This window comes from Dicentrarchus labrax, unplaced genomic scaffold (genome assembly GCF_905237075.1).
Source record: "Dicentrarchus labrax unplaced genomic scaffold, dlabrax2021, whole genome shotgun sequence".
Lineage (NCBI taxonomy): Eukaryota > Metazoa > Chordata > Actinopteri > Moronidae > Dicentrarchus > Dicentrarchus labrax.
The window spans coordinates 25863232-25875565 of record NW_026136721.1 but is presented as its reverse complement, the minus strand read 5'-3'; the positions used below and the strand labels follow the sequence as shown (position 1 = coordinate 25875565).

At 38.9% G+C, this 12334-nt stretch overlaps 1 protein-coding gene across 1 annotated transcript in view; it reads left to right on the top strand.

Annotated features, from left to right (window-relative positions):
• The window catches only part of tbck (TBC1 domain containing kinase), a 45423-nt gene that overhangs the window by 29799 nt on the left and 3290 nt on the right, over positions 1-12334 (top strand). Inside the window, exons 24-25 of the mRNA XM_051383992.1 lie at positions 5421-5584; positions 9040-9199. Of these exons, the coding sequence (XP_051239952.1) occupies positions 5421-5584; positions 9040-9199 (324 nt within the window). The remainder of the gene's footprint in view (positions 1-5420; positions 5585-9039; positions 9200-12334) is intronic.

Sequence of the window (12334 nt, the reverse complement as noted above, 5' to 3'; positions counted from 1 at the left end):
TAGGTCAAAAAGAACGTTAATCTCGCGATACAAAAATTGACGCCGTTAGAATGGGTTTGCGTTAACGGCGTTAATAACGCGTTAAACTGACAGCACTAATATACAGTATGTGATGCAATCTAATACAAAACCTCTGCAAAAAATTTTAGCATTTTGAAGCTTATTTTGTACAGTTTTGTTGACAATATGACAAGTTGTTTGAACTGTTAAAAACATCTTTCACTATTATACAACAACAACACTTACTACTGACTCACTCAAAAATGTTACTGTATCTACCCAGTGTATGTTTCATTTCCAATTATAATATGTCATATCATATGTAAAGTTTAGTTTTCCAGTGATAAGTCTTCCAAGTAAAGCTAATATTGTCCTGCTTTAGTATTTCAGCTAGAGGACTATAAATACATACTGTACAATATGAAAGGTGTGTTTTATGATTAAGTGACTAAAACTGTGGTTTTATGATCTTGTCTCAAACTGTCACAGGCATCAAACTAAAGCACAAAGCAAGTTGCTTATGCAACACTAAAGCACCATTATATTTCAGCCACTGTAACTCAGTTGTCAAAGTGCACGGCTGGACTCAAATTGTGTCTTTTGTCAGCAAAAATAGAGATGAATTTTCATTAGAGCACGCTGCTTTTTCAGCCCCTCCCGAGGAAAATCATTCATGTTAGAGCAATATTGGTAACTGCTGTGTGGCCAGAATTAAAACAGGAAGTATATGAAAAGCTGGGAGGATTCTTTGCTTTAAAATAATCCTCTATGTGGAGGTTGGTGTGTGTGTTTTTGCATGTGTGGCCACGGTGAGGGGTGTTTGTTGTCAGCATTTTTCTCAGATCATGGCCTCAATTATACTCTTCTTCTCTTTGTCTGACTGCAGACTTGGCAGATAAAATATGTTTTTGTATTAGAACTCAAACACCAAAGACTGTGTTGTTTGTTTGTGTATGGGAAAATTTCAGCAGTTAGAATCACACAGGGTGAAGACAGAAGTGATTCATTGACCTTGTCATCAAGCTCTATCTAAGCTGTACAACACCGTTGTTCCCAGTTCAATATCTAAAGTGGGGTTTTTTTTTTGGCCATGAGCATTTGTGTGTCGACACACTCATAAACACAAACCACTGATGAGGATTTGTGTCTGCTTATCAGCGGCTCCAGTTTAGTCTCATCACTGTCATGCCAGTGAAATGCAAAAGTGTCATTAAGCCATTCTCAGCTGGCATACACTGCTCATCTTGACATTTAAGTCACCACACAGTGTTTCATCAGCCCACGGCAATGGCGGGCTGCATATTTTGCCTATTTCTGTCAGTATATTGTATGTTTATATCCATACATTTATGTACATTTGTAGACGGACAGACACATTCCTAGGTTTCACTGAAGTAGATCTATTGGTGTTGCCGATCAGCATGTTGAAAATTTGCTTATATCTCAGCTCAGCCAAGAAAATGAGCCCATTCATCTCATGGTGACATCCTCCTCCACGTCAATTCAATCCACAGTTCCTTATAATGATGAGTCAGGATCAACAACATGTTGTGATGAAAGATTGTAACCTAGCTGATAACCTTTCACGGAAGTGTTCAAATTGTTCTATTACCAGCACCATCTGCTTAACACCGGTCTATCACTTGGTCATAACAATTGCTTATCCATCATCATGTGTTAAGTGTATTCCCTGGGCTTGAAAGAAGTGTGTTTTCTCCAGTAAGTTATCTTCTAAAAGCATTCCCTAAAAGCAGACTGCTTGATTTTCACCACTTTTTGTATGCTTGGTTTTTATTTAGATTTTGAAAATGTATACATATGCCAGTCCATTAAACAATAAACTGAAGTAAAGATCAGTAAACACCGATTCTTTTTGTTTCCCATCTTGCCCCCACTCCCTGCATGAGACAAGAAGAACTTGTATTTTATATTTACCGGCATCTTTACATCTGGTACACAATGTATCTGACTCAACCGATTTATTCATGCACATGTGCAAACAGCCACATGCACCACTGCTTCAGTGACACTCTGGCATGTGATAGTTGCCCAGACTTGCTGTAATCGTTGCTCATCACAGTGAAAAGCTCTGCCAGCTGAAGAGGTTGAGACCCAGCTGAACACACACATGCTGTATCTGGTCCAAGACCAAACAATTGTTTCACAGATTGTTGCAACTTCCCCTTGGATTTGGATTTAATTGAGGTATTAATATCTGAGGACAAGCTATATTTGAAATGAATAAACTCCGCTTCACAGTAGTAAGGTTTTGGTGCTATCCGGGAAGTTTAGGTGTCTTTGAAAGGAGCTCAGCTGTTCGCCTCATTCCCATGTAATTCAACTATGTTTTTTTATAAACTACACTGAAATGCAGAAAGGCCAAAATGAGTGAAAATTCAGATACTGTTATAATCTGTAAGTTAAAGCTGGTGTGTTTTGTATCGTTGAGACTAATATGATATCTACTTAAACATTTAGGACAACAGTGTTCACTGTGCTTTTTAGAAATTTTGATCAGCTTGTCATTTTGTTCTGGTTCAGAATTAATTTTTTTTTTTTGATCTATTAACATAATTTTCTGTTCAAAGTACTTAATTTGTTTGAAAAAGAGCCCACCAGAGCCCACCCATCCACTTTAGCTACGCTACGATCCCTTTATAGTTGGTTTTTATTCGTAAGCTTTGTGTAAACAGGCTGGTTTTACTGAGCAGGTGTGTTCAGGTGTGGTTTATTCTCAAGTTGAATTTACTGTCCTGCCTTTTCCATGAAGTCACTATTCTCTGCCACAAATTCCTTGTTGCCATCAAGGTCAGGATCAATTGGTCTGACATCAGCACCTCTATCTATTGATCTCTGCAGGGTTGAAATTTGGGTTTGAAATGTGCACTGCCATATGTGAAATCTGCAATAAATGTTTCCTATTTGAAACATGTCGTCATTGTGACACTAAGATTGACTCAGCTCCATTGTAATTTTGTGGCTGCGGTTTGTAGTAGTGTTGTTTGATTGCGATATATTCAGGGTTTTCTGCTATGTGTCATATTGGAGTTTTACAGTTGGCTGCCGCACCTGAAATAAAGCCACAATATTACACTAACATTTTAGAAAAGTCATACATTGTAATGAAATAAATCAGGGAAAAAGAGAAATTGCACTGTTTTGGTGCCATATATTTAATGAATGTAGCCCTTGATTTGGCCCTCATCTACTAACTAAATGGGTCATAAGACAAGATATATCAGGATCTACATGGCTTATTCCCTCTGCTAAACAGTTTCCTCATTGGAAAAGCCTTTTTATAAAATGCAGTCCCAGTCAGTCATTGTTACAGACATCAGATTGAAAGTTGAAAAATAATTCCAAGAGGTGTCTTTTTCTTTGCAACAGACCAAATTAACGGTCGTGGCAGTAAGACATCATGAATATGTAGATCCTAGCTCATCTTGTGCTCTCTCATGTGGCCCAGAATAGCTATTGTCAAGTTCACTGTTGATAATTCAAAAGAGCAGAATACAGTTGTTTGTTGAAAACAATGCACGACTCCTCAAATCTCTTCCGTTTTCCCATTCTGACTCTGTGTTGATGCAGCAGAGTAGAGCTTCGCCCTTTAGACATAGCCATACAAATTATTACTGTAGAGAATTGAGACAGAGGTTTTGCTATAATCACAGTTGAAATCAGATACCTATTGAAATAATCAGGCTATGAATATTTATTGGAAGTAGAAACAAAAACCCCAATTGTTTGAGAGAACAAAAGCACAGCTTGTAGTCCAGCTTTACAAGAAAAGAAGGGTTTTGGACTTTTGGAATTTGGCCTTAGTAAAACAGTAAATCAAGACTGACAGTATAAGTCAAGTTACCACCTGTAATGATGATTTTAACTATGAGGAAGAAAACTTTCTTTATGCCTGGTTATATATGATATATATTAAATATGATGATTTATATATGATAAATTAGACTGAGCTACTTATGGTCTATATGGGTCGTTGTTTTCATACATAAGATTGAAAAGGTACAGACCAGTTAGTTTCTTTAAATTATTCCTGAAAGACTCAGCCAACTAGATAACAACTGCTAGATTTTGCAGCAGTTACTTCACCGTCCATCAGCAAACACTGTAAATCATCAAGAGTTTGGGCAGAGCAGCCAGAGGACATCAGAGGGAAAACCACAAAACATATTCTTCATCAATTATGATCCATTTTCACCAAAATCAGTGACACAGATGTGTCTACTGCCGTAAAACAATATGCACTTGTTCCGACCCGAAGCCAAAAGTTACATAGTGCAAGAGCGGGGCGCAGAGTGGGAATCACAGAGGAACTGTTCACCCTATTAAAAGTTAGGGTAGCATGAAAATGACTTTGAAGCTTGATGTTATTTGAAGGTAGAAAAGTTACATAATGTTGCTTTAAGGCTGATTTTAAAAAAAACAGTAATAATACCTGAATTTTGAGGTACTAGCAGAGGTGGACAGTGCACAGAATTAATTGCTACTTTAAATCCTTGTAAAAATAAATAAATAAAAGGAAATCTCTAATGTCTTTTCTGGACTCACAGATGTCACTGACTTCTTCACTGTTGCGTGGGTGGAAGATTGTTCAGCTAGCCACTGGAGTTAGCTTCCTCCAAACATTTTATTTCATGGATGGCAGAGTTTTGGCACTTAACCTGCTTGACGTGCAGTTGGCCCTTCTCTGCTATGTAAATGGCTTTCACACAGTGTGCTGGAATTCATAGATAATGCTGTTAGTATTTCTCCCCTATTTAATTTGCATATCAATGAATAGCCATACCAGACTGCTTAATGACCACTCATTATCACAATATACATACATTTGTTTATTACTATTTTAAAGGGACTGTGAGGCGGGATGTCAGCATCCTCAGATGTTGTTTTTCATATTTTATGCTTAAAATGATTTTAGGGCATCTGGGAATCATAGAGGTATTACGCTTGCTCACCTTTGCAGAGACATGGGTTCAGTCCCCTGTAGCCATGCCTCTGGCTCTGTGCTTTAATGAACCCATTTGGCAGTGCTTGTGGAAACTGGCAAAGGATCATGTTGTGGTCACTGCTGCTGGTCGTCTGTGTTGCTCCCTGAGCTGTAATACTGTTTGTTTTTTTATGGTAATACATTATGAAATTCACACACAGAGTTTAAAAGGCCGGTGTAAAGTATTTTGTGAATACATACAGGATATGTAGTTAACATTCAGACCTAATCACTATTTCCTGATTTGAAAGAAACAATAATATCCAACCTGACAGTAGTTTCTGTCTCTTCTGTGTCTTTATACAATGACTGCTTAACCAAATTCCATTATTCAAATTATATTCAGAAAATTCTCTGAAAGGCTGCACTACAATTTTCTCCCTCTTCATCTGATCTCCTGTGACTTCCTTTCTTGTAGTCTCGGGAGCCTCTAGCGCTGTGTGACCTGAAAGCAGAAGTATCCCCTAGGATCTCGGCAGAGGACTTGATCGACCTCTGTGAGCTGTCGTTGGCCGGGCCCACCAAAAGGACCAAAGCCGGGAAGCCCAAAATCATTGCCGTGGACATCCGCAATGTAGAGGAGTATCCTTACCAATTCTGTGTAACTATGAAATGTGTCCGCCCCTTACCAGTTTCAATCCCTATAAAAGTGGCATTATAATATGAAAATACATTGCTCATTTTTTCCCGGCTGGGGAACATCAAGAAATCATGTACACAGACTGGAGCTTGTTTGCGCAACCTTGGATTGTGTCCAACAAAGTAAAAACAACAAATGTTCTGCTAATATTTGTGTTCACAAAACTAAGATATGCAGTTTTGGCAGTTACAGATAGAGTTGCTCTGAGTAGAATTCACTTCAGCAAACTTGCTCAAACTTGCTGTTACTTGAGCTTTATAAATATTACGATCTACACTTTAACAATACAAGTAGTGGATATGTAAAAAAAATATGAAGTCCTTTTCTATTTGTTTTCCATGAAAAGAGGACTTAACTTATTGAGGGGTTTTAATTAGACATTTAAGGTTTCTCAGTTAAGAGTATTGACCTTGGCACCTTTATCACCACTGCACAGCTGGGCAGTCATTCTGTAAAGTGCGTGTGAATGTCAGATTGTTGGTTTTCGGAAAGATACAGAAATTGTCTAACACAGTCCCCCAAATTCTGATGTTGTAAAAGTGTGAGGGAGGTTGGATTCCGAAGCTACTAACCATTCTACAAGCACTTCTGAAGAAGTATACTGATTTTGTTTTAAAGGAGGCGGTCAGACCAGATTTCGCTGGAAAAAATTACTTGCAGGCAGGACAGGAAATAGCCTGGGTAGGGTTGTAAATATAAACTATGGAAGCTAGTAGACATATTCTTGGACTGTACTTTTTCTTCTTCACAAACACCTATAAAAGAACTAAAACAACAGTCTTTTGTCTTGTTCAGTCTAGTAGCCCAGAGGATAAAACAGATGAAAGAACTAATTCTGAATTATAATAACTGATGGTATCAAGTATGAAACTGATGGAATTAGGGGATTAAGATAACATTTATGTGTTGCAGTGTCAATCCAATTGTGTTTTTGTTTTTTTGCTTTTGGTTGAAGGTCAAGAATAAGAAGATTACATAGACTGCAGCAAATTGTAAAGTCTGCACACAGCCTCTCTGACAGTGATCTTCTAAACTACACCTGGCTGAAGTACAGATAGACTCTCTGATGTGTGTGTCTCTGTTCAGTCTCTGTTCAGTCTCACAGGTGAACCAAACTGGTTCATGTAAGATCATGGTCCAAGTCCTTGAGTGTATGCCAGGTCTGTATAAAAGCTGTGATGAAAACATCCCTGAATTTATGCAGGGTGTATTTCTATCATCTCTATATCTGTTTAGAACAAATATATCATGACTATATGTCTATGCTTGTCTGATGTGTGAAATCTAGTTCTCTTTCAGTTGCTGTTAAAGACTACTGTTTTCATTTACTCATGAATCATTTGCACAAGGATAAAGGGTTATGACACACTGAAACAAAATTTGTGCATTTGTGAATGCAATAACCCTTTCTTTTGATCCCACTGCGCTTCTGATTTCTTGCTTACCTTTTGACCTGGTGCCAGTGCTTTGCAGAGTTTTGAAATTGAACCACAGGCACAGAGAATAAAAAAAAGCTTGGTTCCTATCAAAGGCAAGTAGGGGCAGATTCAAGGTGGATGATCTACTTCAGTTATGTGCTGCCAAATTCTGCAACATACAGTTAGGCCCTTCATATCCACCCAGGCTGTCCCGCCATATCCTGCCATCTGAGAGACACAAAGTAGTGGAGATTTGCCTGTGACCCCGAGCAAAATGCAGTCTTCTGGCCTTTTGGCTACATCACAGTTTCCTCTGTTACATGGTATATTTGATTATATATATATTTTTTGCAAGTGAATTCTTCAGTCGGGTTTTAACATGATTAATACATTTTAATGTAGAATGTAGTCGATTTTATTCTTGGTTAACATACGAAGCAAGCTCTTTTGTTAAGCTGAACAGTACAATACCCAAGTGAGCAATTAAGTGAAGAGTATTTTTACGACAGCTGACTACAGTTGTACAGTAAGTGTGGTAATGTGTATGGTGTCCAAAGAAAACCATGTATCTCCAGGGTTGTAAATTACACACAAAAATTAAGTGTTCTTTTATGGTTTGAGAAAAAAACTCCTGCTTCATAGGCTAAAGAAACAATAAAAAAAACCTACTGGGTAAGCTAAAATTGCTAAAAAAAAGCTGAAAACAGGGCTTGTTTATGAAAAGCTGACGTATTGGAGACACGTGGTTTTCACAGTACAGCAGAAATATTAATGGATGTGAATACATCAGTGTAGGTCTCCTATACAAACACATTCCATTAAATTAAAGATGAACATTTTTACTGCTTGCCACATTTAATAACTTTATGAATCTTTTTTATGGCTCTACACAAAATTAAAATATTACATAAAGAAATCAATTCTGCTTTTGCAGATGGTCTGTATTTATTTGTCACTAGTTGTACAGTGGCCCAGAAAACCCTGCCTATAAGAAATGCAAAGGACTCACAGGAGTGAACCTCACCCTTCAGATCGTCTGTGGAATGGTAATTGTCTAAAGGGGTTTAAGAACCATTAATCAATAAGGATTAGTGGATAGAGCAAGGATTTTGAAATGTCAGTTCCTCCAGCCGAATTCCTACACCGGAGCCTGATAGACAGAGGCTCCTCAGGCTAACTCACATGGACAAAAGGGATTTGACCACTTTCACAGGATTTGGCAACCCTTCTTCACCTTTATTGTGATCTTAGGCAAAGCTGTGTTGTGGGTGTCTGCGGTCTTTAAAAAGTGGATTAAATTAAGACTTCTGTGGGGTAAATCGTGACAATCTAGATTTAGCTGTCTAGGTACCTGGTAGTTAATCTCTGCTGTAAAACAACTTACATGTGCCTCTTGTAATTCCATGGCTAAATGTACCACAATAGGATTTGGCAGCTAGTGGATAATAAAGTCTATTATGTGACATACTGACATACCTTATGTTCTTGTGGCAGCTGGTATAATTTAGTGAACATAGCAATTTTTATCATTCAATTATATACCACTCTGGGGTTGTTCATTGTCCTTGTGCTGATACTCAGTTTTTTCAGCAAACCCTCTATGACTTATTCCTTCTCTGTTCTGTTCTTCTGCTGACTCCCTTATTGTATCTCCTGTACGTCGTATTCTTCCTCTGCCTTCGGTTAAGAGAGACCCACACTGCTTTCTTGAAGCTTGTCTTACAGACAGTTTGTACTGGAAGTCAGTCTGATAAACAGGATAACAAGTGCTCTAATTAGTGTATCGTTGAACTGACTTAATGTTTCCTACTGTCTATTCTGTCCATGTCGTCCAAGGATGTTATGGTTCCTATGAAATTCAATGTGTAACTGTACAGGAGGAAAAAAGGGGGAAAAAGGCTCACCTCATTGTTTGGCCTTGATCCCAGGTATGCGCCCTACCTGTTCAGAACTGTGCTCCTTAACCCCGCTGTCTCCAGCTTCAGCAGAGGCCATATTTCTGGCAGCATCAACATTCCCTTCAGCGCAGCGTTCAATCCTGACGGTGAGCTGGTGCAGTGTCCTGCAACAGGAATCCTCCAGAACTACAGAGGACGTGTCATTGTGGTCATTAGCCATGCCATGAAGAGCGCTGCCATGGTGAGAAATCAGACACACACGCACACACCCAGCTGCGTGTAGCCCACACCCACCTGTGTACAGCACATCATTATACACACTTTTTGTAGTATCTTATGCGGACATAGGTTGGTATTGTTATTACAAATGTACTTGTTTACAAACTTAAAGTGCGGAGTTATTAAGGCAGGTTTAGTGTAAATAACCAAGAGTAACGTTCTATTTCCTGGTGTTGTTTAAGTTCCCTGCGGCTTTTCTTAATCCCCAAACTTCCTCCCAGTTTACTGTTGCATTTTAAGCCATTCAAGCTGCAGTGCTTTAGGGATGACAACGTCGGTCTGTTGGTCAGGCCACCGCTTTGGTCCAGACTAAAATAACTGTTGGGTGGATTGTTATGAAATTTTGTAAACAGATGCATGGATAAATCCTACTGACACTTTTCCTCTAACGTTACCATGAAGTTGACATTTGTGGTTCTGAGTGAACATCTCAATCTCTCAACTATACCATATAAACAAATATCTGCAAATCTAATCTGTCATTCCCATGAGCCTCATTCATTAAAAAGCTTCAAGCGAGTAACGCTAAAGTAAGACGTGAACATTTTAAACGTCATAAACATCAAACTTTTACGATTACCATTGTGAGCACATTAGCATGCTGATGTTAGTATTTAGTTAAAAGCACAGCTGTGCCTAAGTACAACCTCGCAGAGCCTCTAGCATGGCTGTAGACTCTTGGTTTTGGGCTGCTTGGTGATCTGGTAAAATCAAAAAAAATGTGAGACTGTTTTTGTTCCAAATCTGCCAGAGTTTTTTTTTTTTTTTTTTTTTTTTTAATAAACATGAACAAGGAAGGGTTTGGCAGAGATTGGATGCTGGCTGCTATCTACCAAAAACCAGATGTACAATGTGGGCACTCAGTTTGCTGCTGTGCAGCACATCAAGTAGTCTTCACAAATAGGGGGGGCGGCGACACAATGATCCAGTAGTTGCCTGACAGCAAGAATGTTCGAACCTGACTGGCTGGGGCCTTTCTGTGTGGAGTTTGCATTTTCTCCCTGTGCCTGTGTGGGTTTTCTCTGGGTGCTTCAGCTTTCTCCCATAGTCCAAAGACATGCACGTTAGATGTATTGGCAACTCTGAATTGGCCGTAAAATGGTAAATTGTAGTCCGTCTCTGTGTGTCAGCCCTGTGATTGACTGTCCAGGGTGTATCCTGTCCCTCACCCATTGTCAGCTGGGATTGGTCACAGACTTTTTATCTCGAGCTGCCAGCAGGTCGAAGTTTTCACTAATCCAGTGAAATATTTTAACATCATAAATTTTGTTCATACATTTATTCTAGCGCCACCATGAGGTTCACATATGTGAACGTGGTTTCCAGAGTGCTACAGCTGTACTTTGTTTTCAAGGCCAATTATCACATTTTAGCATCCTCACAGGCTAAACCAAGATGCTGAGCTTGCTCTTAATGCCCTATTTTAATTGCACATCCGCTTTGAAAAAACACAAGGCGGTAAGGTCGAGGGTGCACAAACTATGTGGGTGTCTTCAAGCTCAAGCCTGGGTTAAAGTGAACATAGCTGGAGAGATATAAAAAAGCCAGTCATATCACTGTTCTTATTGCTCTTAATAGGCTGTGCTAATCAAAGTGACGAATGATAACAGTAGCTCAATGAAGAGTCTGCCTCTCCGGAAAGTCATTCTGTTTCCTGGATGGTGGAGAGCGGGACAGTGTGAACATACAGCACCAAATATCGGCAGATGTGGCTTTTGTTTTTTACAGTTAATTACTACTACAATAATAGAAACAGATAATAAGAATTAGTTTGGTGAGGTAGTTTTTATGATCGCATCAATCTACTATGAATTTCACATTGTAAATTGTTACATCATATCTTAAAATGTAAGGCATAACTCACAGGATTAATTAGCCCTGGTATCTAACGTCTCTCTCATAAATGGCCAAAATACTAAGTTATAACACACAGTCTAATGTTAGGTAGAGGTGTGTGGGATTATCTTGTGGTGGCCTGGTGTCGTTTGAATGTAATTTAATTAAGGTATACACAGTGGAAGGCCACATGTAGTGACACTGCACTCCGGTGCTGCAAATCTCAGAGACTTCATTTCTATCAATAACATATCTGTCCTACTGCCTTCAGACATCTGCAGGGGTTTAATGAACTGATGGAGAAGATTTTTATGCAGTCTAAAGCAGCCAGTTTCAAGGCATTGACTGGCTGCTATTTAATTAAAATGGTTAATTCACAGTGTAGTAAGTATTTCTGTGTTATGTCTGTGCATTAGCTCCAAATCCACAAAATGGAAGCAGTTTCTGTTTCTGATGTCCCAAACATGGTTCTGAGACGCAAAGTCTTCGACACAAAAACCCAGTAACTCACTTTCCTGACTAATCTGAATGAACCTCCCTCCTGTTTGTGCCTCTCCACCCCCTTGTGCACTGTGCGCTCTGCGCTGGGCAACAAAAAGGCAAAGCAAATATCAAGGTCGGGGAAAATACCAAATTTTCCAAGCTCTGCATGCACTGGTTGCTGCACCACAACAAAAATAGGGTCCCAAGCTTAGCATAAAAGATTTTGCTAATGCACTAATCCCCCATATCCAGACTTTAGTCTTGTCAAATCCACAGCAGTCTGGAGAAAACCTTGTAAATCCTGAGGTAGCCATACGTCTTTTGGCATTTGAAAGGACTCACCTCGAGGAACAACTACTGTGGTTGAAATACTCTAAGTTTTCACTATTGTAAGTTAATCAGTCTGATGTACAGCATAATAAAAACTTACTGTATCTTTGCCTCTTTTGTAAATGACACTAGTCTAGGCTAAAATTGTATTTTACATTAATCATCGTCTTTGACATTTCAGTGCACAAAAATAACTTTGCTCACTTCAGCATAACAGAACAGAGAACTATATTGATCATTATAAATTCTCCTTTTGTGCTCTCTTTAGAATAAATTAGGCAAACTTGAATTAAAAACTCAGCAGGGATATTGCTTCAGGCAACATCCCAATTTAGAAAAGATGTCCTCCTTCCATATGTTGGAAAGTCAAAGAGGAAAAAAAAGTAGCTCTCCTTAATTGAGGAGACAGTCCTGCATTTTTTAGGAAGCAGCAGCAGGATCTCAGTTT